Consider the following 22,697-nt stretch of genomic DNA (forward strand, 5'->3'; position numbering starts at 1 on the left):
TGCCTGCTGGGCCTGACTGGCCTCCAGTGTGGACCCTCCTGCAGAGCGGCCTGGTCTGAAGCGCTGGACCTGAGCCCACCCCTACAGGCCCTGCTGAGTCCTCTGTGACTCGTAGACCAGGATGGGTCCCCGTGGAGAGACAGGAGAGGCTCGTGGGCTCCTCCAGCCTGTTGGGATCAGTGGCGGGCGGGCGGGGGGGTCTCCAAGGCTCACCCACAAGTCCACGGTTGCCATATCAACCTGAGCTCACAGGTCTAGCTTCCCCTCTCGCCTTCTCCATCACCCGGCTCGGGCAGGGTCATGCTGCCCCCAGGACAACATTTTATGTTTATGAACATCCACAGGGGTGATGGGTTGTCAGGGCCCTGCCATCAATCTTCTCTCAGGAAACCTGTCTGGCCCTATGTAAGTGGTCGATATAAGTGCCACTTGTTGGACTCCCAGCTCCCAGTGCAAAGAGAGAAACTGAGGGAGAGGCGATGACTGCACGTACCCATGGGCTCTGACCGCTCCCCCCCCCCCCGCCCCGCCACCAACCCCCGGCACCAATGTCCTGCTGGATGTAACAGCCTGGCTTTCTTAGAGCCTCTGTCCAGGATGGCCGCGAAACGGTGCAGGGTGTAGGCACCTCAGGGCAGCTTGGACAGCAGAGCCCCTGCCCCAGGCTACCGGTTCCTGGATGCCCAGTGTGGGAGGGGCGGGAGCCTCTGGTCCTGGTCGCGATCGTTCCTCCACAGCTATTTCCACCCTTTTCATTGACGCTGTGTTCTCACCCTTCCCTCCACCTGACTACTGAGTTGGCTGGGGTGGAAGCAGGAGGCAGAGGGGCTCCTGCCCTTGGATGCTCTCAGCCGAGCTGGCGATTCTCAAGCAGGAAGCAGCTCTGCCCTCCACGCTTCCTCTCCACCACCCCCCACCGCTACCCCACCCCTTCACAGAGCCCTGTGGCTTCGGGCCTCACCTCGGTAATCACCCAGCCTCCGCCCCCGCCTCCTGGCAGGGTTATCGAAATCGCCCTCTTCTTCGGCCACAAGCCACCTACCTTCCATCCGCCCTTTGGCAGTGGAAGCCCCTTTCCCTCCAAGTGGAAAGTGGTTCTTTTCTTCCTAAAGACCTCCCCCTTTCTCACATTAGGTCTCATCCCTTACATCTCGTCCCACTCACTCCGTCTCGCAAAACCACCCCACAACCCATCCTTCTAGTCATTTTGCTCTCTGGAGCGGCGGCTATGTCCTCGCAAGGCTCACAGCCGCCACCGTTCCTCCTCCTCAGGGCCACTGGAGAGAGAAGCCCGGTCCAAACCGGGAGGCAGTTGTTTGGTCTTCGAGTAGGAACTGCCAGGGGGCTCCATGCCATCGGGATGATTCCTCCCATTCCTGGCTGGCTCATTTGCCTCCTCCCGGCCACTGGAGAGGGACAGTTCTGTGGACAGTGGCTCCGAGCCAGCCGTCCTGGCAGGATTCAGGTGGGCAAGACAAACACATGTTCCTTATTCTCCTCTGGCTGAACCAAATCAAGCCTGATTCTTTCTCATCCTTCCCATGAAATGGTCTAATTAACAATTAGACTGGTCTTGTCTGGTCAAGAGAGCCAGCTAGTCACGTTCAGGAATTTCCCCCTCTTCTAGGCTTGTCCCCACTGCCTCTCTTCCTGCTGCACCAGTGCTAACACTCCATGTAAAGGACATCATGATGGCAACGGGGGGTCCTTGGCCTGTCACCGTCCTTCCCCAGGTGTATCCAATTCCCTTGTGGCTCTCAGGTGTCACCAGTGCCCTTCCACTCTGTCCCCAATTCTTCCACAAAGCGTCCATAGCTTCACCATGGCCTGGTTCACACCGGCTCCCCTCATCCTTCTGCAGCCTTGGGGAGGACACGGGAAGCTTTGGCTGGCTTCCCAGGCCCTTCTTCCCCATAGGAAACTTGGGGCTCTCTGTAGGTTCTTTCTCTGCCCCTCTCACCCCCACTTGCTATCATCTCTGTGAGGTTATTGGCCAACAGAGCCCCAGAAAGGATGGGGAAGTACAAGTCTGCTCTACCCTGGGATCCCCAAACTAGAAAGGAGCTTGCTACATCCCTCCTGCTCCGTCTGTTCCCAGAGCATTTTCCACCATGACCAACCCTCTCGGGTCTCTCTCCTAACTCGTCTCTCTTCCTTTCCAGAACCTTCTAGTCTAACAGAAGGATGGGGAAGAGCTGGGAAACAGCCTGGCTCCGATGGTCTCCTTCTCTTTCTCAATTCTTCTGCCTCATGTTTTTGAGCTTAGAAATAAAGAATTCACCCGTTTCTCGGGTCCTTCAGAGATTCCCAAATACCGGGTGATTCATGTCCAGTTGTCTGCATGCTGAGGAAAGCTCTTTGGAGCATAGTGAGCAAAGACAGTGTTCAATGAGCATCACAAGGGAAAGCACACCAGCAAATGTGCCACATCCGTCCACCACATCAGAAACGTCGGAACGCGATATCTGCTACTGGGATTTGGGGCCGGGGGTTCCTTCTTCTGCGTAGGTCTTTCCTTCCTTAGATCCTGCTGGTCATGGTATCCTGGCGGACGAGCTGGACCCTGGAAGGCTGGTGGGCCATGATGTCCGTGCGGAATTCTTTGATGACAAAATAGTAGCAGAAGACATCTAGGCAGCAGTTGATGTTGGAGAAACACATGGACAATTGCAAGAACAAGCTGATGTTCTGCTTAGCTCTGCACTCCACAATAAAGCCATTCCGTACCAGGAACTGCAAGAAGAAGCCCAAATGGACCGGAAGAAAGGAGACCACGAAGACAGCCAGGCTGGCTGCAATTGTCCAGATGCAGGCCTTCTGCTGGGCACAGTCCTCGGTGAGGCCCTGACGGCGGACCAGGATGTGAATGCTCCTGGAGGAACAGAAACCCATGACACCCAGGGGAAGAAGGAAGCCGAACACCTCAAGGGGGAAGAAGACCTGGGGACTCCAGGTGCCATCGGACATGTTGTGGAAGCACGTGTACTTTTCCACCTTCCCGTGGAAGCTGTAGATGGGAGTACTCCCCGCCCACACGAGGACCCAGATGGTGCAACAGATGCCAAAGATCTTCCTGGGGGACCGGAGGTGGCTGACCAGGAACGGGTACCGGATGACCAAGAATCTATCCAGACTAATGAAGCAGATAGTGAAGACACTCCCGTACATGCTAACGAAGTAGACGCACTCCACGAAGGTACAGACGGAAGGATGGGGAGCCCAAACGTTGGACATCGCCATCTTGAACGGAAGGGACAGCACCAGCAGCAGGTCAAAGACTGCCAGGTTGATCATGTAGATGGAAGTGGCAGCATAATTTGGCCACCTCTTCTTCAGGAAGGTGCTAAAGCCTCGGATGGCCAGCACGTTGAGGAGGAGGCCCAGGAGGAAGGTGGGGATGTGGACGGCCAGCTGCACCGTCCCCATCAGCTCATCCACATCGCTGAAGGAGCAGCTCCGGCTTCTGTTTAGCTGCTGACTCATGTTCTTTCCTACAACACCAACAGCAGATTAGACGAAGTTCCTCTCGCTCTCTCCAAGTGATGGACCCAAGTGACTTTGTCCCACCGCCATTCGTGCCCATTAAATAACAATTCGAAAATGCAAGAAAACATTGCCTCTAATCCAGCTGCCCAAGTATAACCACTATTACCTTTTTCTGTGTACCATTCCAGACTCTCTCACACTCGCACACACACGTGCACACATGTGTGTCCCTTTTTTCTTTTACAAAAATGGAATTGTGTGTGAACATCTGTCCTTTTCTTCAGTCGGAACTTTTTCTGTTGAAAGTAGTAACAATCACCAGGATGCCTGGGTGGCCCAGTTGGACGAGTGTCCAACTTCAGCTCGGATCGTGATCTCACGGTTTGTGAGTTCAAGCCCCATGTCAGGCTCTCTGCTATCAGTGCGGAGCCGGCTTTGGATCCTCTGCACCCCACCCCTTCCCCGGCCCCGCTGTCTGCACCTCCCCTGCTCACTCTCTCTCTTTCAAAAATCAAGAAACATTTAAAAAGAAGAAGAAGAAAATAGTAACAATGACATAAACCTGACCCAAACTGGCTTAAGCAAAGCGAGAATTTCACACCGCTGAGAACATGAGAACTAGGGCAGGGCTGATGAGCTACAGCTTGACCAGGAACTCAAATGCTGTTTCGGGGACCCAGACCCTCTTTGCAGGCTGTCTGTCTGCTCCCTGCCACCCGCATCCAAGAAGGCTGGACAGAGTTGACCCCACCCCTGCCCGAAGGGCTGGTCACAGACACGGTGACTAGTTGTTCATTGGTTCAGGGATAGACATTTGACCCACTCAGGACAAAAAGCAACAGTAACTCTTACTTGGGTTTCTAGGAAGGGGGTTGGGGCTCTCTCTCAGTGGGACTTGACGTTGGAAAGACATAAAGTCTAGAGGTGCTGCAGCCCCTTGTTACATCAAGGAGAAAACCAGACAGAAAATGGAGAGACATGGAAGAAAGGACATTCCCAGAGGGAATGTGACGGCTTGAGTTCTCCACGGGGCAAAGAAAGGCTTTTACACAGGTGGACAATTAGAGCTGGTCTCAAGGACAAGAGGACCAGGCTGCAGTGTGGCTGCACGGGGAAGCTGGTTGCCAACAGACAGAAGATCCCAAGTCAGGGCTTCCGATCAGGCCAAAGATGAGGGTCCAAGGCAGGACCTGGTCAGGTCTCAAGAGCTGGCCAAATTGGGGAGAGGGGGGCGGGTGCACGCCCTTGTGGACTTCTGTATCGTGGTAGGTGACTGCCTTGGTTCAGTGGGCTGTGTAGCTTATAAACAGCAGAAATCTGTATCTCACAGCTCTGGGGGCTGGAAGTCCGAGATCAGGGTGCCAGCACAGTTGGGTGAGGGCCCTCTTCCAGGGTGCAGACTGCCAACTCCTCTCTGTGTCCTCACGTGGTGGAAAGAGGACAAGAGGGCTCTTTGGGGTCTCTTTTCTAAGACCACTGATCCCACCCACAAGGGCTCCGCCCTCAGGATTTAATCACCTCCCCCAAAGCCCCACCTCCTAATGCCACCACCTTGGGGGTTAGATTTCTGCATTTGAATTTGGGAAAGGGAGGTTGGGACACAAAGGTCCATAACGGTGGTCCTGGAGCAGATCAAAGCCAGGGCGTGTGCAGCCCAGTGGACAGAGAATTCAAATATGAGCCCGATTCCACCCAAGCTCCTTTCTCCCGCCCCCAACAGATGAGCGGGTGTGGCTGGTCTGAGGCGCTGGGCGTGCCATGTCCTAGAGCACACAAGGTCGCTGCATGTGGGAGGTCAGTCGCTCTGGGCCACAGACTACTCATTAGGACTCTCCTGACCTCAGGACTTCCTGGCAGCAGGGGTTGAGGTCCAAAATGTCGATGTGGCAGGGAGAAGGTGCCAACATAGTCTGTGACCAAGAACCCTGTACTCGCGACCAATGCAGCTATCAGCTGAGCTCGTGTTGTTCTACTAGGTTTTTTTAAGTATATGTATTTATTTTGAGAGCGAGAGAGAACGTGCGTGCACATGCACACGAGCCAGTCAGGGAGGAGCAGAGGAAAGGAGAGACAGAGAATCCCAAGCAGGATCCCCACTGTCAGCACAGAGCCCAGAGCCCAATGCGGGGCTTGAACCCATGAACCGTGAGATCATGACCTGAGCCCAAGTCAAGAGTCAGACACTTAACTGACTGAGCCACCCAGGCGACCCTAGTTTTTTTTTTTTAATTGAAAAAGTATTCCATGCATTCCATAAGATATTCAGACAATACAAAAAAGAAAGAAAAGAAAAGAAAAAGAAAGAAAGAAACAGAAGCCCCTATTGTACCCCAGGGCCTCAGTTGTCTTTTCCAGAGGCAACCACGGTTAACAGTTCTGTGCATACTTTTTCCAGAAATTTTCCAAAGATAGGCATACACACACACACACACACACACGCATACACACACATATACATACATACATATATACATATGATGCTTCTTTAAATTTGGAAAATATTACACCCACAGCTCTTTGCTTTGTCACTTTGCAATGTTTCTTGGAAATTGTTCCACGTCAACATCGATGAATTGACTTTTTCTTCTTAATACGCACTGTTGTTTCTTGTTGTGAGGAGATACCACAACTCATTTAGCTAATAGCCTTCTCACGAACATTTAGGTTTTCTAGGGGTTTTAGGGAACAAAAACTTCCACAACAAACATCTGTGTGACTTATTTCTTTGCTCCACAGATATGGGTAAGAGAATTCCCATTCTGCTATTGTCTTTTAGTATAATTCCCTTATAAGCCTTTGGGAAGGAAGGATTTGGGTATTTTTGAGACCCTATATAGAATGCCATTCCCAGGGCGCCTGGGTGGCTCAGTCAGTTAAGCATCTGACTCTTGATTGAGGCCCAGGTCATGATCTCACGGTTCATGAATTCGAGCCCCATGTCAGACTCCACACTGACAGCAGGGAGCCTGCTTGGGATTCTCTCTCTCTCTCTCTCTCTCTCTCTCTCTGCCCCTCCCCCAATCTCTCTCTGTCTCTCTCAAAATAAATTAACATTAAAAAATATATAAAAGAATGCCATTCCCAAACCCTCTCTAACCGCTAGCAAAAAAGAATATATTTTTGTATCATCCATGGAGAACTATGTGTTAAACATTTAACATACATTGCTTGATTTGGCGGTTTCCTATGTGTTAACTACGCTTAGGGGTTTGTATCACAAAGGATGTAGGAAAATGTATTTCCTCACATTTAAAGCTTCGTGCTCCCGAGGTCTCTGCGAAGAGCGCCTCCTGGAGTTGTGCAGTGGGGAGCCCCAGGCGCACCTGCTCCCGCTGGAGGACACCTGTCAGAAACACAAGCTGGCAGGCTGCTTCCTCCCGGCTAAAAATGCCAAAATATCCCCAGGCCTATCTCAGAAAATAGCTAGAATAACTTAGAACCAGCAAGAGAAATTTCAAAAATGATGACAAAGGCAGGCCAGAAAAAAAAAAAAAAAAAAAAAAAAAAAAAAAACAAATCCCGGTCTCACCGGAAAGTGTTGCAACACCAAACAGGAAGACTCGATTGGCTCAGAGAAGTCACCTTCAATAGCAGAAGCAGCAGTAAGCCAAGAGCCACAAGAATAAGAGCAAATATAGGTTTGTTTTTAAAGAAATTCAACGAGGCTGCAAAAAAGAGGAACTCAGGCGTCCGTTTTTTAGCTGGGTCATGCTCAGGCGTCCTCCATGGAAGAATCTACTGCATCACCAGTGGTTCAATGACTACAACTAAAGCGGCCAAGAAAAAAAGTCAGTGGTGCTCAAAGGTAAAACCCAACCCAGCCCCAGCATGGGGCTGAGTCAAACAAACCAAAGAAAAACAAAGGGAGAAAAATGGTCTGACGGAGGCTGGGGCTTGTCTGACTGGATGGCACCGGGTGTATGTGTGGGAAAGAGACACAATTCAGCTATCAGTGTTCTCCGGGAGGACCATCCTAAAGGGCACATTTGAATTACTGACAGACTTCAAATGGCAACTTTTCAAATGGAAATCTTTGAAGTCAGAGAAAGCACTCTATGGACTGTCAAAAAGAAATTAGGTTGAAAAAAAAAAAAACCTTCCAGCTAACGGCAGAGTAAGCAGAGCATCTGAAAAATTAATCCTCTGAATTCCCTCGGAAAGTTCAAGGAAACCATCTTTCTAAAAAAAACCTTCTTTAAAAAAAAGATCAGGAACATCTCTGGAAGAAGATAAAAAGGCTCCAGCCTGCAGCAAGAGATAAAGCAGTCATTTTTCTCGAAGATCAGCTGCCAACAACGGCCAGTCCACTTGTGCTAGGAGCCAGCAAGCTCCCCACACTTGACCTGTTGCCAGGGGCCCTCGATAGTTCCTGTTCCCGCCAACCCGGGGATCCGCACCAACCCACCTGTCCACCTGTTGCATTGAGGTGGGGGGTGGCGGGGTTGGGACGCTGAGAAGCAGACGCTGAGACAGGAGTAGACATTTGAGAGATTTCTTGGGACAAATGTCGGTGCGGGATAAAGAGGAGAGGCAGGTCGGACACCTGTGGAAGGAGAGAGGGAAGGAAGCCTTCTGTGGGAGGAGAGTCAGCGCACGGTGAGGCTCTGAAAACCTGCTGGCCGGACCACTGGGGAGCCCCTAAGCTTGGGTGGCCTGGTGGAGGGGTCCCAGGTCAAGCGGGAGTCACCCAGGACTAGTGCCTCTGCCGGGCTCGGTGATTGGCTGGAAGCAACGCAAGGACAGTGTGGCCCCAGGACCACCATCACTGTGGAGCTGAAGGGGCAGAGCTGGGCTGTAAGTCACCAGTGCTCCCACGGGGCAGCGGGGTCTCCTGAAGGGGGACGCTGGAGCAGCCACCTGATAGCCACCCCTGAGGCTGTCGTAATGCTTCTATTTACGTCACAAGCTGGGTAGCGTGTGACGTGCAGTAGTGGGGACGTTCCCAATTCCCATTCCCATCAGGACCATCCATATGTGTTCTCTTTCTTCAGCAGGGATGGTGGGTCTGATCGCCTCACAAGAAGCATTTGAACGGGCCCTGGTTCCAGCCTCGGACCAGGAAGGAAATAGAATTGAATGGGAAGAGGTCACGGGTCAAGCAAATCAGATGTGTGAAGAGACCCGAAGGGCCCAAGATGACCTTGCTTAGTCACCGACAGGCAGCGGGGGGCCTGAGAGATGGGGCTGAATCGGACAACAAAGAAGATGAGAACTTGGACCAGAGAAGCCATGTTTCGTGCCAAATTTATGGAAAGAGAGCCCCTCCCAGATGTTCCGCTCCCGTCTTTAGGTGACATTAATATCGAGGCCTACAAACGTCTGTGAATAAACAAAGCGAATTCCTTGGAAACTTCTCTGAAAAAGTAATTCGCGACAGAAGAGGTCGGAGGGAGAAAATGTGGACACGAGTCTTTCCTACCCATCGGGGTTGCTGTGACGGTGTGAAGAGCACAGAAAACTACCCTCAGAAATGTGTGGCTTCCAGAAAGAAATGGACTCCAAGATGCAAAAATTTAGACCTCCGTGAGGTAATGACAATGAAGAATGAAAATATCAAGGTGGAAAGCTTAGGGCAGAGCATTAAAAGCAGGGAACCACGAAGAGACTTCAGTTATGATGACTATGGTTACAAATGTAAACTTAAAAGAAAAGTGCTGTAAAAGAGGTCACTTAAAAAAGACAAGAGGTAGGGGCGTCTGGGTGGCTCCGTCGGTTAAGCATCCGACTCTTCGTTTCGGCTCAGGTCATGATCTCGCGGTTTGTGAGTTCGAGCCCCACCCTGGGCACAGAGACTGCTTGGGATTCTCTCTTTCTTTCTGTCCCTCCCTCAAAATAAATAAATTAACTTTAAAAAAAATAGTAACAGGGGCGCCTAGGTGGTGCAGTCGGTTAAGTGACCGACTTGGGCTCAGGTCATGATCTCGCAGTCCGTGAGTTCAAGCCCCACGTCGGGCTCTGTGCTGACAGCTCGGAGCCTGGAACCTGCTTCGAATTCTGTGTCTCCCTCTCTCTCTGCCTGTCCCCAACTTGTGCTCTCGCTCTCTCTCTCAATAATAAATAAACATTAAAAAAATTTTTTTAATTAAGGTAAAAAAAATAATAACAAATTTTTTTAAAAGACAAGTGGTAATCCCTTAGATCAATTAATGAAGAAGGAAGAATGCCCTTGGAGTGGTGGGGGCAGGGATGGTGGTGAGTAATAGGACACGGGCAAAGCAGATATTCCATAAAAGGAAATTAAAGTTATTGTTCTGGGGTTTTTTTCACTTTGATAATTACAGAGAATGTAAGAGGTTTTTTTTTTTAAACCTTGAAGTAACTAACCACAGACTATTAAAAACAGGATGCATATCTTCAAATCACCAAAGAAGATAGAAACAAACAAACAAATCAGACCATATAGCAAAGGAGTAAATAAATTGGAAAAAGAAACTGAGCAGAGAAATTACAATAAACATAAAAAAGTCATGCTTTCCTTATTAACTAACGTTTTTAGGTCAGCTATGAAATACAACTCTTTGTTGCTTATAAAGGACACAATGACAGAGAAATGTTCAACGTAAAAGTCCTATGATGGTATAGCAGACAAATCTGGATAAAAAGAAAGTCAGTGGTAATATTCACATCAAGCATTATAGAGTTTAATAAAGCCACGCATCAGAACCAAGGTTATTTAACATTAACAAAAGAAAAATTATGAAGGCCGATAGAGTTATCTTATGCACTGAATAATAGTCTATAAAAGTACAAGAAGTCTAATCGCTAGAATCTGAAGGGCCATTGGCAAAGACACGGTATAGCATCAGACTCCAATGTACTATAAACTTGAACAGATCAAGTAAGCAAGATATAAGTTGGGATGTAGAGTTATATAAACAATAGAATGAATATAATTTGATTAAAAGCTCTTGAATTTGGTTTGAAACAGAAATGTAATCTACTCTTTTCTCAAGTATCCAAAAAAAAAAAAAAAAAACAATTGCCAAAATGAATTATCTGCCTACCGAGAGCAAAATCTTCTATTAAAAAAAAAAGCAGAAATTATGTTGGCTATATTCTGACCACAATATATAGAAACCTAGGAGATTTTCTTTCTGTTAAAAAAGCTTAACATCAAGATATATACTAGGGAAGGAAAATACACAAATAATGTCAGACAAATGATGTTCTTTCTTTATGAAGAGTATAAAAAACATATACATTATCAAGACCCTCAACAGACAAACAGGCAGAGGACACAAACAGTTCCCAGAGGAGGATTTACAAAGACATAAATTTTTGCTCATCATCTCAATAAAGAAGCTGGTAAGGGTTCTGTGAAACAGTCATTGACATGCTGGTAAGTACACATAGCTTCTTGACTTGATCATTCACAGTACAAGTCAAAGAAATGTTATTAATCTCTCATCCGGTGATTAGAAATTTACCTCAAGTCAATTATGAAAAAGAAAGAAAAGTTGTGTACAGAAACGTGTTTACTTTAGCATTTTTTTCTGATGGCAAAAAACGCACAAACTTTTAAATAGAAACAGGAGCTTAATTTCAGGATGGTAAATCTACTCAATGGAAATTTTTTCTGTCTGACTATGTTATGTTTATGCTGACTATGCTAAGTAAAAAACCCACAAACTACAGAACTATACATTCAGAATGACTTCAACTATGATTTTAAAAGCCCACACACAGGGAAAAAAAACCTAGAAAAAACTTTCCACATGCCAAACATTGGTCGCGTTCTAACAGGTAGTGGGTGCATAGTCAATCTTTTATCTCCTTCTCTTTTTCTCTCTGTATATATTTTTCCAAGTAATTAGCGGTGACACAAAAACAATTTTAATTTTTGTAAGGTGTAGCAAATGCTAGGAGAAAAGTAAGAAGAGGCTTTGACTTTCCCTTAAAAGAAGAAAAGTCTGGGTGTGTGTTTGAGGCACGGCAGGGGTGGGAGTGAGGCTCATACAAAATTTAAAGAAATGCTTTGAACTAACCAGTGCTCAGCTGATGAAGCATAGATCTTGCCAGGTCAAAGATGAACATCTCAACACGCAACGTCTGAGAAACTTGGGAACAAAGCACGAAGTGACAGAGAGGATTGGAAGTCACAGGTGAGAGAGCAGATGCCACCTAAGAGAGGAGAAATGGCCACAGAAACCTGATGTGTGATTTAAAAAGGAAAAGTTTCGGGGCGCCTGGGTGGCTCAGTCAGTTGGGAGTCTGACTTCGGCTCGGGTCATGATCTCACAGTCCGTGGGTTTGAGCCCCTGCTGACAGCTCAGAGCCTAGAGCCCCTTTCGGATTCTGTGTCTCCCTCTCTCCCTCTCTCCCTGCCCCTCCCCTGCTCATGCTCTGTCTCTCTCTCTCTCCTTCAAAAATAAATAAACATTAAAAAAAAAAAAAGTTTCATCTGTCCATAGGTCAGCCATTAGGAGTAAAGAGCGATACAAAAAAACATTCAAAATGCTGATCAGCAATGGAGAGGGGGGCAAGGGAAGGGAAGATATTTAAATAAATCCTCCCAAAGTCTGGACAGCTGTTAATAGAAACAAATGTGGGAGTTCAAACTTAAATAGTTTCTAAATTCGATATTCAGGTTAAATTATCTTGTCTATCGTAAAGAAACACAAGGAAGAGAAAATTCACAATAGAAACTAAACATGAAAAAACTGCCATGTCTCTACGTAGACAGTAACCCCGTGGAGGTTTACAGAAATGTAACATTTATAATAAAATTATAATACTCCTTAAAAATGACAATACTCATATAAAAAGGAGCACTCATAAAAAAAAAAAAAAAAAAAAAAAAAAAAGCCCAAACCCAATCCTCTTTTGCCAGTAAGAAACACAGAGAAAACAAAGAGACACAGACAGAGTAAAACGATGGGGTAATCTCTGGTTTATCAGGCACACAGAACTCTAGAAAAAAAGGGAGTATGACAAAGTCATTTTTTTTTTTTTTAGTAAAAATAGAGAGAGTAACATATAGACTTTCCAAAGGTCAAAGTTACAATAAATAATTAAAACATAAAACAATTTATGTTCCAATGTTCACAGCAAAGAAACACGTAATGGGAACGCACCAGAAATGCACAAAACAGTAGAAACGGAAATATAATTGTAGGTAGAGACCTTAATGCTCCCCTCTCAGAGTATCATCGATCAAATGGACAGAGAACTTTCAAGCTCTGAATAGCCCAATTAAAAAGGCAGATCGGTGAGGACTGCATCATAAATCAGGGGAATAGACTTTTCTTGCAAGAAGACAAGGATCTTTTGCCACATTTATCCCAGGAATGGGCCCCGCCGAGTATGCCCCGGCGGTGCCACCCTTTCTGTTCTCAGACCACAAAGAAGACAGCACTATTTGCTGAGCACCATGATATTAATAATATATAATAGGTACTTCTATGCATTCTCTTAAGTAGTCTCTTAAATAACGTGTGAGTCAGAGATAAAATCAGAACTATGTCACTGAAATATTGGGAAAGAACCAATGTTTATACACAAAACACAGAGGCGGCCACAGCGTAAGGGGAACCGGGGACTCGTAAGTATTCTTGCAAACACGAAAGCCAGAGAGGAATGATGGCAACCAGGCCTACATTTAGAGAATCTAGAAGAGGAACACGGGGAGACAGAGGTCTTTGTGCTGTTTTGGTAACCTGGGCACTCTCGGCTGGGGCTGCACGTGGACAGGCAAGGAAGCCACAACCCAGGGAGACCGTGGAAAGGACTGGAGTTGCCCATGGTCTATATAAGAATAGCCATTTTAGCACCCTCAACGCTCAAGGCACGCTCCCCTGTATGACTCTGCAGAATGGGCTCCAGGTGCTGTAGAAAGAGACCTGTCTCGTTACTGGAGCACCTGATAGCAGACAGAGTGGCCTTGCTCTGTACTGAGCTCTCCATCACCAGGCGTATGTAAGGACAGGCAGGAGATCCATTTATCCAGAATGTTGTCAAGGGAATTCACGCTTAATAAAGGTTTTGGGGGTTTTTTTTTTGTTGTTTTTTTTTTAACCCTGAACTGGAATCTTCTGTCAATATATTAATGTTTCCTAATGTTTAGTAAAGAGGAGAGAAAATTGTGTGTGAAGAGGGACTGGCCTAGGAGTCCAAAGGCTCCTAGCTGCTCTGGCTGTGTGGCCTCCGTCTGGGTTCTCTCATCCGAACGGCACCGCCTAGCTCTGAGAGCCAGGAGCCCGTGGCCTCACCTTGCCGGCTCTCTTACTAAAGCAGGCTGGCTCTGGGCTGTGATTCCTGTGGCCGCCTAGGCCGGTGTCGCACTTGGGGCAGACCCCAGGCCTAGTAGGCACAGCTGTGGCATCCAGACCGAGCTGTGTGGCTCAGACCAAGCCAGCCCTCCTCCCATCAACAGAAGAACTTTCCAGAAACACCAGCAACAGTGAGAATGGAACTTTGGGAGGTTTGCGGGCTGAGACGGTCCACCCTCCCCCCTTTTGCTGCCAAACTCCTCATCCTCACGGAGCACTGTGGTGTGAGCCACCTACAAGATGGGAGGGTCAGCCATGGCTGAGAAGAGTTGGTACAGCCTGAGAAATGTCGTTTGAGGAGGAACACGCCCCTGGACCAGTGTCATCCAGGTTCCTCGCCTGAAATTCCTGTCTCCTCTGGGAGTGCAGTGTTGAATCCCACAGGCAGAATATAAATATTTATTTGGATGCCATTATCTGCCACTAACACCATAGCATAAATAAATTCATCTGTCTACACCTGAGCTGGGCTTCTGGGGGACACGATGTGAAAAGGAACAGGACACAGGCGGGACAGAGCACATAGAATCTCCCTGGCTCCAAAGTTTTGCCGAAGCTGCACCCCGAGCCTGGCAGGTTGGAGTGGGGTTCAGGGAGTCAGAGAGGGGTCAGTTCAGGGACTTGAGATGTGGCTGTTCCCGTGCTAAGTGCTCTCTGGTGGGAACTCGGTACATTCCTGGACCGTTGTTATAATGATGCCCATTTGACAGGTGAGGACAGTGAGGCTCACAGAAGCTAGAGTCTACCCGAGGTCAAACAGATGGTGGGGGGCCTCACTGGTCCTCACGTTGAGTCTCCCCTTTATCTCCCCTCCCCCAACAGCATCACCAGTATCACCGGCAAGAGCCTCCGATATATCCAGGAGCCCCCAGCTCCCCCTTCCTCACTTTTTGGGGTGCCTGATTCCACTTACCGCCTCCTATTTCCCCTCAGACTCTCGCCTCCCCTCTTAAAAACCTCATCGCTTCCTTCAAGTGTCCACTGTCCTGATCCACCTGTATCACCTGACGTGATTTCCCTGCTGTGGCCAAGTGGGGCCAATCATCCGCGTGCACCGTAGGGGTACATATAGGGACTAATCCAGTTATGATATATAACAGCAGGCACAGCTTCCCAGTTGCTGACTGCATGGCCGAGCTCTTCTGTCACTTACTGCCCTTAAGAGCCCCAGGAAGAGAAAACCATTATTGTTTCCATTCAACAGAGGGGTCCACTGAGGCCGGGAAGTTACTCACGGCCCTGGCCTGCCTGGAGCACCTCGCCCAGGGGCTAGAGGGTGATTCCTGACAGCGTGTGGTCTTGGGCTCTTGGTGCTTTCCAGGCCCAGGTTCCGGGAGGCAGGCAGTAGGGTCGGCAGGAGGTAGTGACACGCAAGCCAAGCCCCCCTGGGGAAGGCTCCCGGGCTGCCTACGGTGAGGTTTCCCCACCCCAGCAAGATGCTACAACCCTGAGTCAAATCAGGAGGAAGTTGAGGGTTCGTAGGAAATGTCACCGATAGTCAAGAACAAACCAGCCCTCCGCCTGCTACTGCTATTGTCGTGGAGGCTGCTGGGGGCTGCGGCCACCCCTTCCAACTGGGACGCCGAGTCTGGGCAGGTGTGGACGGAGCCCAGACCACAAAGCACCAGCAGGCCTCAGGAAGTCACCCGGCATCCAGGAAAACGAGGTCAGTCCGTGGCCTCTGTGTCTCGATTTTTCTAAGTGGCCCGGGGGGCTGTTACCTGTTGGGGGTCCGGTGCAGCTGAGTGAGCCGTGAGATGTCACTTGTCGTCCCAGCTCGGTCACCAGCCTGCCCTGGAGAGAACCACTTCCCTCTCTGGGGTTCGGCTTCCTTATCAGTGAAATGAGGGGGTGGGACCAAGATGCTTTTCAAATGGCTCTAGCCCCAGCCTTGTCTGGCGGGGGGGGGGGGGGATTAGGGGGGGCTCTTTCCCTTGGCTCTGGAGAGGGGCTGTGTGGGCGTCCCTCCCCACCAAGCGAACGAGAATGGGGCATGAGAAACGTGTTTCTAGGGAGACGGTCTCACTCTTAGGCCCTCTGATGTTCACTCAGCTTCCGAAAAAAAACAGGGAGAAGGGGGGACAAGAACCACGGCACGTGCAGAGGTGAGACACAACTGCAGAAAGGCTGGGGGTCACACAGGGACAGCCAGCATCTGAAGAAGGCTGTCCCGACTTCCAGCCCTTCTGGGGTTCAGGATTCAGAACTGCCGTCCACACAAGGAGTGCGATGGTGCACGCCTTCATGTTGAGGGGACTGGCGGGTCAGGAAGGCCCCAGCCCGGGGGACGCGTCAGCCCCTGTACATGCATCTTCAAGGGCCGGGCAGCAGGGCGGGTGTGGGTAGCCGTGCTGGGCCCTGGCTTCCCACGCCAGGGCTTCCACCGCAACATGGTTCGGCCTTGGGCCACACAGTCCCCGAGGGCCCTTCAGGCAGAGATTTTCCCCGCGCCTCCCACATGCAGGGCTGGGGAGCTGAGACTCACTCATGGACCCTGGGTGGCTCTCAGCAGGGACCCCCTCAGAGATGGCAGCTGCTCAAGAGAGTCTGGGCCGAAACACCCTGACGGATTCAGCTTCGGTGCCGGGGAGGGACCAGGAGATCCCGTTAGAGACCAAAGCACGGGCTATTTTTATAGGCCGGGCACGCTGTGACTTTCGGGTGTCTACAGGAATAGAAACTCCCCATTCTGGGTAATTCATCCCAGCATGGGGCCATCTCTGTAGAAACAACAGCTGTGTGTGACCGTGGGGAGGTCGCCTGGCCCTCCAGAGCATGGGGTCCCCATCCCTGGGAGAAGAGGTTCACAGAGCCATATGACTCTGATCCTGCCCGTGCTTGTGCTATGGGCAGAACCAAGTTCACTCCCTGACCCGGGCCGCAAGCTGGCCTGGGAGTGAAGACAGCAAGGCCCCCGTAGGCCCCTGGCCCGATGTAAGCCCCCATGAGTCGGCCAGGCCTGGGCGTCGTGGGCGCAGCTTTGGAGGCTGGAAGCGTCCCCGGGAAGGACAGGGAGGAGCCATGCAGGTGTCCAGGGCCTGTGGCGTCGGGAGCCCTGGGAAGGGGTCAGCACGCGGGGGCCCACGGCGGGTGACTCTCCACTCAGCCCCTCCTCAAAGGGAGCCTCGCCCCCTGGCTATCCTCTCTTTTGTAATTACTATTTCTGTTTTATTGCTGTTGCTTTTGATTTAGAATTTTGAGTACGTGCACATGATCCAAATACACACGTAAACACATACGGTAAGATGTCTCTGCCCAACCACTGGGCCCCCAAATCCAGTGCCCGCCCACCCTTCAGGGTACCCCTGATGACAGCTTCTTCCAGAGCTTCTATACCAACATATGTACATATATGTTCTCGTTTTCTCCCTCTTTTAACACAAAAAACTGTGTATGACGTAAGCTGTGCTGCATACAAATCATCTCCCACCCTTACTTTTCTTTTTAATTTTTTAATGTGTGTTTATTTTTTTAAATTTTTTTAATGTTTTATTTATTCTTGAGAGAGAGAGAGAGAGAGAGAGAGACAGAGCAAGGGAGGGGCAGAGAGAGAGGAAGACCCAGAATCCGAAGCAGGCTTCAGGCTCCGAGCTGTCAGCACAGAGCATGACACGGGGCTCGAACTCACAAGCGGTGAGATCATGACCTGAGCCAAAGTCCGACGCTCAACTGACTGAGCCACCCAGGCACCCCAATGTGTGTTTATTTTTGAGAGAGGGAGAGAGAACGAGAGGGGTAGGGGCAGAGAGACAGGGAAACACAGAATCTGAAGGAGGCTCCAGGCTCTGAGCTGTCAGCACAGAGCCCGACGCGGGGCTCGTGGGGCTCGAGGGGCTTGAACTCACGAACCCTGAGATCACAACCTGAGCTGAAGTCATCCTGAGCCAAAGATGGACGCTTAACTGACTGAGCCACCCAGGCGCCCCGTCTCCCACCCTTTTTTGAAGAGTTTTGCTAATGACCTTCATCAGGAGCGTGATGGGGGACCCCGCCCGAGGCAGGAGCCTGTTTGGGCCAGAGAGACTCTCCTCAGGGGTAAGCCAGGCAGTGACTTGCCCAAGGCCCCACCCATGACTCTGGTCCCTCCATCTAGGTCTTCTCCTCCCCCTGCCCCCGCCCCAGGCCTGGGTAGTCACAAATATGAAGACTTTTTTCTCAGAAGATTCCTTAAACCTCCCAGAAGCAGCCACCCTGCCCACCCTCTCACCTTCCCGAACAAATCAGAAGCTTTGGGAGCCTGGTGTGGGGGCAGAGGTGGGAGGTCCTGCCTGCCCACCAGCTGGGAAGCCCAGAGTAGGGGGCTCAGACCTCCAACCTTTCCAGTGTCCTGCGGTAGCATCTGAGCTCCAGAGTCACTTGCTTGTAGGGTGAGGAAAGAGCCACTCTGGGTTTGGCAAAGGGCGGCTCCTCAGCACCTAGGGACTCACCACACCCTCTCCTGATGCTGCTTAAATTTCCTCCTTCAGCGACTGAAGTTTTCCCTGTACTCATGGAGCGTCTCTTCCAGAGACGAAGACTTGCCCACTGGGGGCATCACAGAGTGTAAGAGCTGGGCCAGAACCATCAGGATGCCCCCCAATCCCACCTGGGGGAGTTTCTCAGGGACCAGGGACGGGGGACAAAGTAGGGACAGAAGATGCCAGAAGCACAGAGAATAGCCTAAGTGCAGACAAAAGGAGGAAGGAAATTGACATCTTGGGTGAGGCCAGGAGTCTCTGTGCAGCTGAAGCCTGGGGACATGGGGGGCTAGCCGGAGCCGAGACTGGAGGGGTGCTGGCCAGACAGGATAAAGGCAGGGGTGCTCAGAGGAACCGGGGAACAAATTCGGTGGACAGGAAACCATCCCATCAGGCTTTATAGTATAGTGCCTTTCTTCCAACAGCCACCCAAATCCAGCTACGGTGCGATGGGCAGTTCAGGGACTGGACACAGGACAGACCCACTCGGGTGGCAGGGCCAGGGTGGGGTGAGGGCAACAGCAGTAACAGGAAAGGAGTTGGGAGGGGAAGGGGGTCGCCGTCATCTGAGGCAGCCTGGTTCCAGTGAGAGCCTCAGGCAGCCCCAGGTTCAAGTAGCCACAACCTCACGTAGCTACTACGTCAGCTTGGCTCTTGGCCTAACTTCTGGAAATTGCACTCATACATTCATCTAGCCAACAAGGATCCGTTGATCATGACTCTGCACCGGGCACTGGTGATCAAGACAGACAGTAGCACCTCTCTCAAAAACTGTTTTCAGGAGCTGGCGTGACAAGTGGGGTGCGGGGCTTGAGGCTGCTGAGACCCACCCCCAGCCCCCACTGCCATTGTGTCAGCCTCAATGGTCTCCGGGGGAAAAGAACAACATAAAACACTGAAGGCGGTGGGCGGGGTGGGGGGAGGGGTCCCAGAAATGAGGGTGCCTCAGCAAAGAAGGGAGGGCAGGAGAAACTGAGGACCAAAAGGCAGGAAGAGGGGGATGGGTCCAGCCCCTCTGTGCCCTCCCACTCTCTGATCCAAAATTTCAGGCTCTGCCACAGTTCTGTCCCCAAGCTCGTCCTATGCATTTAGCCTGTACGACTCCACTGGAGCAGAAATGAGGCCCTTTCCTGGGGTCTGAACCGAGTCTCCAAGGGCCGCCCCCACGCTGCCCCACCCCCCTAGTTGCTTGAAAAGACAGCTGGACCGTCATAGCCACCCATACAGACGGAAAATGTTCGGCCTCCTTGGAAGTGGGCACCGGGTGGCTGGCAGCTTCAAGGTCACAACTCACAATGTCGAGGCAGGGTGGAGTAAAACACACAAGGGGGCAGCAACCCTTTAGAACTCACCCCTTCCCCTCCCACACGCCCCCTCCGGTTCTCACTGGAAATGTAGCATTGAGGTTGCAGGCCTGAAGTTCTGGACAACTGGGTGTGGGCTTTCCTTCCGTTTCTGCCACGGCTCTCGTAATTCTTTCAGAGCTCCCTGCTCCCTGCATCGTCCTGCCTGTAGCCACTTATGGCCCGAATTGGGGGGGGGGGCCCAAGTCCCCCTGAGCAAAGGCTGTCTTCAAGCCAGAGGCCGAAATTCCACATCAGGCAGAGAGGGCCCTTCACTGGGAAGGTTGTAAAGACCATGGAAAGACGGACACCCAAAGCCTCCCCTCTGGTTGCACTCAGGGGAGGAGAGGTTCTGTGGTTTATACACGAGAGGCCAGCACTTCTAGGGAGCCTCGGAACATCTCAGGACTTGAAGTGGATGCCCCCAGGTTAACACAAGAGCTTCTAATTCAGGCTCCCCAGTGTCCTGTGGGGGTGCAGGACTTTCCAGGCCTTTCCTCTGCTCCCACCTGGCAATCGGGGCGCCCTGCCACTCCTGCCTGGGCCCTGGGGGCTTCTGGCCTATAGCCTCCCCCCGGCTTCTCTGTACCTGTCACCTGCCAGAAGCCGCAGCTATTGTGTTGCATTTGTATGTTTCCTAGAGACACGTGGGGGGTTGGAAAGGGTGGATCCTTTTGAAATCGTTTTCTTTTCATGTTTCCTTTTTTTTTTTAATTTTTAAAAATGTTTTATTATTTATTTTTGAGAGAGAGAGAGTGCACGCAGAGGAGGGGCAGACAGAGACAGACAGACAATCCAAAGCAGGTTCCAGGCTCTGAGCTGTCAGCACAGAGCTCCATGCGGGGCACTGACTCACGGACTGCGGGATCATGACCCGAGTCGAAGTCGGACGCTCAACCGACTGAGCCACCCAGGTGCCCCTCTTCATGTTTCCTTTTGCATAAAGTATACTTAAGTCCTTAGCCCACGTGTCAATCGGAGTTTAATATTTCCTTTCACACTTCAGCTATTAAATGTCTGTCTTATTTTTTGTGACGTGTTTTCTCCCCACACCACCCCTCCCGACCCCTCCCTATGGGCACACATTTTTATATTTGTTTTGCTGCATGGAAATTGTCGATTTGGGTGTTAACAGTATTTTCTTTTGTTCCCGTAAACTGTCTTGGGCACTTCGATAATGTGTGTATCTTCACTCCTCCACAGTTAGAGTAAGTATGGTATTCATTTCCTTCCTGGAAGTCTCTGAATTTTTTTTTTTTTTTTTTTTTAGCCTAGGTTGGAGGATTAAAAACTTCTCCATTACCTAATGCCCGGCAGGTCAGAGTTACGGGGGTCCCAGCACTCCCCACCTCCCTGGGGTGAAGGAAACACTCTCACTCTCAGGCGAAAGCCCTTTGTCCCGAGCGCCTCTTGCCCCCCACATGGAGTCTTCCACTTCTGCTTACTCATTGTCATCAAATACCTGCCCGTCCCACCACCGCTATCACCCCAGCCCTGCAAGGAGACTTCATTAATGACAGAGACACAACCCTCCACCATTTATATCGGGAGTCCTAAGGGTCAGTGAGCGATGCACTTTATAAATAAACTCAGTACGTTCTCCAAACCACCCATGAGGTGTAGACTATCACTAGCCTCATTTACAGGTGGGGAAACTGAGGTGCAGCAAGGCCGAGTCACGAGTCTACACGTGCCCCAAGAGCACAGAGCAGAGCTGAGGCTGGAAATGGCGGTCTTAGGGCTCCAGCAACCCTTCTTGGCCGAAGGTCAGCCCTTGTGCCAAGCTCCCCCAGCTCCCCACATCCACGACACCTTGGCCTCCAGCTTCACAGAGAAAATCTGGCGAGTCAGGCATGAACCTCAGGCTCTTTGTCCTCAAACCAGTGCTGTCTGCACCCAACCAACAACCTCAAGGTGCTTCTGCAGCTTAGAGGAACTCACCCCCACCTGCAGCCCATCCCACCTGTCTCCTCAGGGGACTCTACTCCCTCAAGCTGTCACTGCGGTTTCTGAGAGGTGGCCGCAGGGCACAGAAAAGGTCAGCAGATGTCACAAGAACAAAAATTCATCCTCTCCTTGTTGATTTTGAAGGTAGAAAATTCTCCATGAACTGGGTGGATCCTCATTCTAAGGTGACCAGAAGTCTTAATTTATGCATTAAATAATTTTAAAACCATGGAGAATTCTGTGAAAGCACGTTAAACTCCATCATAGAAGCCATATAATGTTACATGAAGAGAAAGCTATTATGGAAGAGGAAAGTTTTCAGGATTCGTTACAATAATTGGACCCACACGTCTTCTACGAGAAGAGGACGTGATGAATGAGTGTGAATGAACACGAGTATGATGAGGTCCCGAGGCCTCGCCTAAACCACTCCCTCAGAGTCCAACTTAAGAAGATGGTAAGACGAGGACAGTCTCCCCGGGCGGCCGAAGGTCTAGCATCTTCCAGCTGCCCGGATGTGTCTGCAGCCTGGCTCTCTTACTGAGTCCGGCCCTCCAGCCTGATCCAGGATTGTTCACTCCATTCCCAGACCCCACCTCTTTCTGGGTCCTTGACAAAAACACACCTATTTCCAGCCCAAGCGCTGCCTCTGAAGGCCTCCGTCAGGGCCTCGGTTTCCTCATCTCTGCAATGGGCACAGCTGTGCTGCAGGCAATTCTCTCTCAAGAACTGTCCGCCTCTGAGGTCACAAGGACAAATCCTAAAGCAACACAGGCCGATGGACCTTAGATTCCAGAACCCTGGGGTCAGGTTCTCACCTGCTCCCTGGCAGCAATGAAGAAAAAGCAGCCTTACTATTACCCTACCCCCTGGCACTCCCCCTTCCCCTGCCCCTTCCCTTGCCTCTTCCCCCCTACCTGCTGCCCTCCAGCCCTGCCTCCTGCAGGCCCCCACTCTGAGCCCTTGGCTCAGCCCTCCTCCTGCTGGCCCACCTTGCCTGGCCAAGCTCTTGCCTCTCACCAGCTGGCCCCCTCCTCACCTGGACGCCCACAGGGCCCACTGTCCCCACATGCTCCCTGGAGTCCCCTGCTGCCCCTGCTGCCCCTGCCCTGCCAGCCCCCCTTCCCCACCCTACCTCCCCTTTTTCTGCCTGGACTCCCTCTCTGCTCTTCACTCTTCCTTTGCCCTGGACCCCC

At 50.7% G+C, this 22,697-nt stretch overlaps 1 protein-coding gene across 3 annotated transcripts in view; it reads right to left on the reverse strand.

Moving 5' to 3' along the window:
* Window positions 1–544: 544 nt before the first annotated feature.
* Window positions 545–22,697, reverse strand: part of GPR55 (G protein-coupled receptor 55) — a 43,126-nt gene continuing 20,973 nt past the window's right edge. Inside the window, exons 1-2 of one of the 3 annotated variants that reach the window (XM_007082951.3) lie at window positions 15,476–15,567; window positions 545–3,491 (exon numbers count right to left, since the gene is read on the reverse strand). In XM_007082951.3, coding sequence (XP_007083013.2) covers window positions 2,521–3,483 — 963 coding nt within the window. In that variant the 5' untranslated portion in view covers window positions 3,484–3,491; window positions 15,476–15,567 and the 3' untranslated portion in view covers window positions 545–2,520. Of the gene's footprint in view, window positions 3,492–6,733; window positions 6,933–15,475; window positions 15,568–22,697 lie in introns of those variants that run through there. The other 2 variants (XM_007082952.3, XM_042995607.1) reach the window with 2 other exon arrangements.

This window comes from Panthera tigris, chromosome C1 (assembly GCF_018350195.1).
Source record: "Panthera tigris isolate Pti1 chromosome C1, P.tigris_Pti1_mat1.1, whole genome shotgun sequence".
Classification (NCBI taxonomy): Eukaryota; Metazoa; Chordata; class Mammalia; order Carnivora; family Felidae; genus Panthera; species Panthera tigris.